This window comes from Drosophila albomicans, chromosome 3 (genome assembly GCF_009650485.2).
Source record: "Drosophila albomicans strain 15112-1751.03 chromosome 3, ASM965048v2, whole genome shotgun sequence".
Lineage (NCBI taxonomy): Eukaryota > Metazoa > Arthropoda > Insecta > Diptera > Drosophilidae > Drosophila > Drosophila albomicans.
In genome coordinates, this window is record NC_047629.2 from 32,356,223 (window position 1) to 32,362,482 (window position 6,260).

Genomic DNA, 6,260 nt, shown 5'->3' on the forward strand with positions numbered 1-6,260 from the left:
GATACATTTCTGCAGCTTAGTTTAGCCACTTGCTGCTCGCTTAGTGCAAAAGACCTTTCGATTATTTCCCTTTTTGTTTTTGGCCAAGTCTAATATGGTTATTAATGCGTCGCGCGTTCCACATTGCCACAAACAACAAAAATATGTTTTATATTCGCGTAATCTTTATCGTAATATATGTTCGATTAATTATTAAGTCATGTGACTTTTTTCTGTCAATTTTATACGCGCAAATACGAAATACGAAATAGTTTTAAACGTAATTTAAATTAATGAAAGATTTTTTTAATAACTTATCTTCCATTTTCGAAAAAGTTGTAAAAATTTCATTTTAAACAAAGTTTTTTTACTAGTTCTCTACTGTTAAAGAGTAGTTTAAGTTAAACGAATTTAATAAATTTCTCTAACCTAAACTAATATTTTAACAGCAGTTTAATAAGCTGTAATTAATCAGAAATTTTTATTCCTAGAAGCTACACCATCATCTTATCATATATTGTGAAAATCTTTTAGAGATTTTTCAATTAGATATTATTATAGTATGTCTAAGTATTATACATACTTCAATTTGAAGTCCCCTCTTCAATAAATTTATGGCAAATTAACATGCTTTTCATTGTTATTAGGAACACTTCAACTTTAATTTAATTTAAATAAATAGATTTATATTTAAACCAGTTAAAGTAATGATTAGTTTACAATTAATATAACTTGAATTTAACGGCAGCAAAATAGCTGACATTAATAACAGTTAACTTAACATTAACTATAGTGTAGAATATTTTTGCTCTGTTAACTAACAGCAGTTTCTTTAACATTGTATTAACATCATTCAGTTATTTCGAATTGAATCAGTCGTAAACAGTCAAATATTTCACGTATTCGCCGATTTATAGGAAAAATTGTATATTCAAATGAATTGACTAACAGCATCATCTAAACTAACAAGTAAATTTGTCCTGTTTCATTAACATTGCCTTAACATTTTAATATAAATTTAACAGAGACAAATCTGTCAACATTAGTAACAAGCTAAGAGTGTTAAGTTTCTCTCATATTTTTGCTCTGTTACCAATATCAAATAATAATGTTAACTAACTGTTAATATGATAATAAATCAACTTCAATTTTAAATTACAAATTTATGTCTAAGTTTAATGAATATCTTAAATTTCGAATATAATATTGAACTTTTAAAAATAACTCTAATTTTCAGTTGTTATCATTAAAATATTAAAGAAAAGTTTAACTGTATCATTTTAACTAACAGCAATTTCATTAACAGCATGCTTAACATTTCCGCAGTCCAGAAAGAACTGAAACTTAAAACCATTTATGTTGAAAATTTCAATCTTCTAGCAGCCCTCATTGAAGTGCATTCGAGTCGCAGCCCAGAGCAAAACTCAGCAGTCAACGCGTTGAACTAGTTATTGATATGATCTATGTGAAGAAATTGCGTTAATCAATCATCAAATGACATAAGCAACAGTTTAAAAGGCTAATGAGCCGCCTGCAGCTCAAGTATATCAACAACACACCAGACAGACATCAAATGTAGATCAATCTTTGTTTTGGTTAAAATGTTTTCATTTTTTTTTTGTTTTTAAGAATGAAAACCCTTTTGCGAGGCTCCGCCCAATGTGGGCCTGAGGCACAACTCGATGTTGCGACTCGACTCGGCTCATTTGTAGCTGAAGATCAAAACTGACAACTGCTGCCCGCCTCAAGCCTCAAACAGTCAAATCAATTTCCAGCTTAAGCATATTATGTAGTCTCCCCTCGAACTTCGTTTGCTGAGCATGCTCTCATGCTTCAGCTCATTAGCATTTGTGAAGAATTGCTGGCAATTCTATTGTGGACTGAATGTATCTATAAGATACACACTTGTATCTGAGCTAACTGTATAGTTTGTAGCTGCTGCTGCTGTGGCTTTTACCGCTAAGGTTCGTGCTACGGTAAAAACTATGAGCCAAAAGAATGTTGTGCGGTGCCCACAACTGTGACTTGACTAGCCAAACACGCTGCTCGCCCACAGAGGGCGCTTTAAGAGGCAGCGCGGTGGAAGGGGAGACAGCACTACCTGTCAGTCAGTCTGAGTATGTGTATGTGTGTGTGTGGCTCATTTGTGCCGCAAGTGAGTCAAAGAGCCGTAAAGCGAATGTGTCGAAGCAGCAAGAATCGCACAAAACTAACAGCACCTAATGATAAAGAACAACTCGCCTCAGTCGACGGCGACGCTGACGGAGACTGCGACTGCGCTGCCTCTGCTGGCTTTGCGGCTTATTTAGTATGTCAAAACATGTTTTCTTGTTGTTATTGTTGTTGTTGCTACTTTGCTGTTTGTTTGCTTGTTGTTGTTTTTTACTGCTGCAACGCGTCGTCGTCGTCTATGGAAAGTGGGACACAGCCGCAGCAAACGTCGCGTCGTCGTCGTTGGAGCTGCTACAAAGGTGAATAGCCAATAAATCGACGCTTGTAAATTGAAATTCTTTAGCACGGGGTGTGTGTGTTGCTATCTCTGTCTCTATCTCCCTCTCTCTCTATCTCTGTCTTCTTCTCACTCTAAAGACGCACTTACACCTGTTGTTGCAGCGTCAACTCAAGTCGACTCCACATTGCGGTGGCAGTGTCAGAGGCTCTGTGTTAATTGTGGTCCGTGCTGCTTGCGCAATGACTGCGAAGCAATGCTTCGCTCTGCTCTGCCATCATTTGCATGCCCCAAACACAAACTTTGAGTTGTTGCACGCGAGGCCACAGTAGACACTCTGTACTAAAGTAGACACTCTAAGCATAGATCACAGCCCAACTATTGATAGCATAAAGTTTAATATGAAACTTTGTCTGCGAAGCAAGTGCTTTGCTTTATTGCTTACGGAACGTTTGCGAATAGAGCACAAAAAGGAAAGAAATTAGGGATTGTTGAGGAATTTTGTATATTATTTTATCATAATATTTTACTGATCATAAAGATATTTCGAATACTTGTTGCGATGTTAAGGAAGTTAAATATCAATGTACCCATAATGCAACGCTTGCGATTTATAAGAAACTTCCTCAACGAAGCAGAACGTTTGCGAATACAGCACAAAAAGGAGAGAAAGAAGAGAGGTTGTTAGGGATTGTTGAGGAATTTCTAATATTATTTTATCATAGTAATCTACTGATCATAGACATATGTTATTTCGAATACTGATGCGATTTTTAGGAAGTTAAATATCAACGTTTGCGATTAATAAGAAACTTTCTCAACGAAGCAGAACGTTTGCGAATACAACACAAAAGGGAGAGAGTTTGAGAGGTTGTTAAGGATTTTTGCGGAATTTGGAATATTGTTTTATAATATCCTACTGAACATGGAGATAAATATATTACGAATACTTGTTGCGATTTTAAGAAATTTTAAATATCAATGTAACCATAACACATCATTTGAGAATATTTCGAAAAGAGAAAAGTGAAAAATTAGACAAATATAGAGATTAATAAGAAACTTTGCCTTTGAAGCATATGTTTTGCTGCATACGGAACTTTTGCGAATTGAGCACAAAAATAAAAAAGAGAAGAGAGGAAATTGATTGGTAGGAACTCTTGAGGAATTTAAATATCATTTTAGCGTAATATTCTATTCGACATAGAGACGAAGATATTCCGAATACTTTGTACGATTGTTGCAATGTTTATGAATAGGAGAATTGTGAAATTAGAGAAGTATGTAGGGACAACAAGATAATGCAAATGCTAGCTTCCAAAAATTGAGGAGTATATTAATACACTAAAATGTCGAGGAGTATTGCAATGTTTGTATTTGAAACTTAAAAAGTAGAGAGGACATAGAAAAGGTATTAGAGCGAGAGTAAGATATTGAAAAAATTTAAATTCATTGAAGTTATTAATTTGGGAAAAGATTCCCAAATATTGCAACGTTGTTTAATTAGATTAATTAGGAATTCAAGATTGCAAAACTCGCTTCCAATTTTCAATAAAACTATCTTATAAAGCTATACTAAATTAATAAACTGCAAAAATACAAAAATACTATATACCGAAAGTTATATTTACCCGCTACCCATTAAATGAATTTAATGAAAAATACTAAAATATACCGAAATACCATATGTATTTGGTATATTTATATAGTAAAATATTTATTTAGAGTACAAAATATACCAGATTGTTATGCAAACCAACATAGACTCGACTTATGCAGTAAACTATTCGACTAGCATATACCCTTTATATACTCTGTGACAAGTTCGTTAGATGCGAAGACATTGCAATATATCAAAGCAAGAATATAAAAACTTTGCTTCGAATCGCAGTTTTTATATAATACTTTGTAAATTACGTTATATTGCGAGTTTATCAGAGTATTTAATGTTTTCTTCAAATTAGAGTTATCGCTAACTTTTTATATTATTTTTATATTATGGTATTTTATAATGTTATCCGTTTTTTTCAAAGCAGCACTTCAACAACACAGTTTTGCATCTCATAGTTAAACCTTTCGATGCAATCTAAAAATTGTTATTACCAAATACGATCCCTTGAAAACACTTCGATGTCAAGCACATCCGTTACTTTATTCCCCAAAGTAATGCATCTAAACTTCACTGTACTTTGGGGCATAGTTAAATTGTTTTGTTTACTGACCTGTCATGGCTCCATTGCTGCTGCTGCTATCTCTGTCTCTATCCCTGTCCCTGTCTCTGTCTCGCTCTCGTTCTCTATCCCTGTCTCTGTCGCGCGTTGCTGTCGCCGCCAACGCAGCAACAGTTGTGGTTGCTGCGGTTGTTGTTGCCGTCGTTGCAGTGGCAGTTGCTGCTGTTGCTGTTGCTATTGTGGCTGCTGCCGTAGCAGTTGCTGTTGCTGTTGACTTTGCTGCTGTGGTCAACAGCAGCGGCGGAGGCGTACGCTCGCGTCGACGCGTGGGCGTGGCTGTCTTGCGATTGCTGTTGTTGCTATTGCTGATGTTGCTGGCGTTGCTGATGTTGCTGAAGCTGCTCAGGCTGCTAAAGCTGCCAGTGCGCGCCAAAGCGGGAGGCTCTGAGATGTACTTCGATTGTTGCTGCGAATGTTGTTGCTGCTGTGAATGTTGCTGCTGCTGTTGCTGTTGCTGGTGTGTTGCAGTTAGAGCCAAACGTTTGGGCGCTGGCTCTTCGAGTTGCTCTGGCGATGCGCTCGCTATGATTGTTGCCCCCACCTCATCGTCCTCATCCAGATCCTCCTCCTCGCCCGTCACCGACTCGAAGCAGACGTCGAGCAGCGTGGCGCCTCCGCCCGTCTGCAGGCCAGCAATATCCTTGAGATCAATCCAACTGGCGCCCAGTTTGTCGGCATCGCTGAGTGGCAAACTCAAGACACGCGTATCGCCCTCATCGACAATGTGAAATGCCTGTGTTGGTTCGATCTTGACAATGATCGGTTGGCTGGCTCGATGATTGCTCACGATGTTGCTGCTGTGCGTCTGATTGTTGTTGCTGCTGTTGTTGTTACTGTTGTTGTTGTGGCTGCTGTTCAAGAGATTCGCCATGTTGTCATCGTCATCCTCATCGACGGCAGCCAATTCGCTGCTGTTGCTCGATCTGCAGGTACGTGGTTGTTGTCGTCGTTGCTGCCAGATTGCTGTTGTGATTGTTGTTGTTGCTGCTGCTGCTGCTGCTGTTGTTGGCATCGCAAGTGACGCTCGCCAGACTCCGTATGGTTGTCACCGGCTCCCGCTGGCCACGCACCACATCCAGCTTCAACACCGTGCATTTGTCCGTCTGCTGATATTGATGTTGCTGCTGTGGTCGCACATAGGTTGCTGTTGCTGCCGCCGTTGTGGATGTTGTTGTTGCGCTTGCCGCATCCGTTAGAAAGGCCAGCGGCGGCGATGTGGCTTTGTTCGATGTGCTCACACAACGTGCGGGCGTGGCTGCAACCGAAGCAGCAGCAACCGATGCAGCAGCACCAGTGGTTGTTGCTCTGGCCACAATGCTGGTTGCTGCTGGCAACGGTATTATCGATATCGAGGGCACTTTGCTGCGCAAATTTGCCACCGCTGCCGCTGTGGCAGCATCTGCATCCAGATAGCTGCCAGTTGTGGTTGTTGCTGTTGTGGTTGCTGCTGCTGCTGCTGCTGCAACGGCGCCAACTGTTGCTGGCGCTGCCTGCTGTATCAGCAGGAGATCTCTTGGCCTATCCGTTGTGAGGGCCGTTACCTAAACAATTGCGATGCTTGAAAATGCTGCTGCAACAATTACGTTGCAACGTTTCGCTTC

The 6,260-nt window shown here is 39.2% G+C and overlaps 1 protein-coding gene across 1 annotated transcript in view; it reads right to left on the bottom strand.

Annotated features, from left to right (window-relative positions):
• Positions 1 to 5,755, bottom strand: part of LOC117567568 (probable nuclear hormone receptor HR3) — a 42,208-nt gene extending 36,453 nt beyond the window's left edge. Inside the window, exon 1 of the mRNA XM_052005563.1 lies at positions 4,651 to 5,755. Within this exon, the coding sequence (XP_051861523.1) occupies positions 4,651 to 5,671 (1,021 nt within the window). The 5' untranslated portion in view covers positions 5,672 to 5,755. The remainder of the gene's footprint in view (positions 1 to 4,650) is intronic.
• Positions 5,756 to 6,260: the final 505 nt, after the last annotated feature.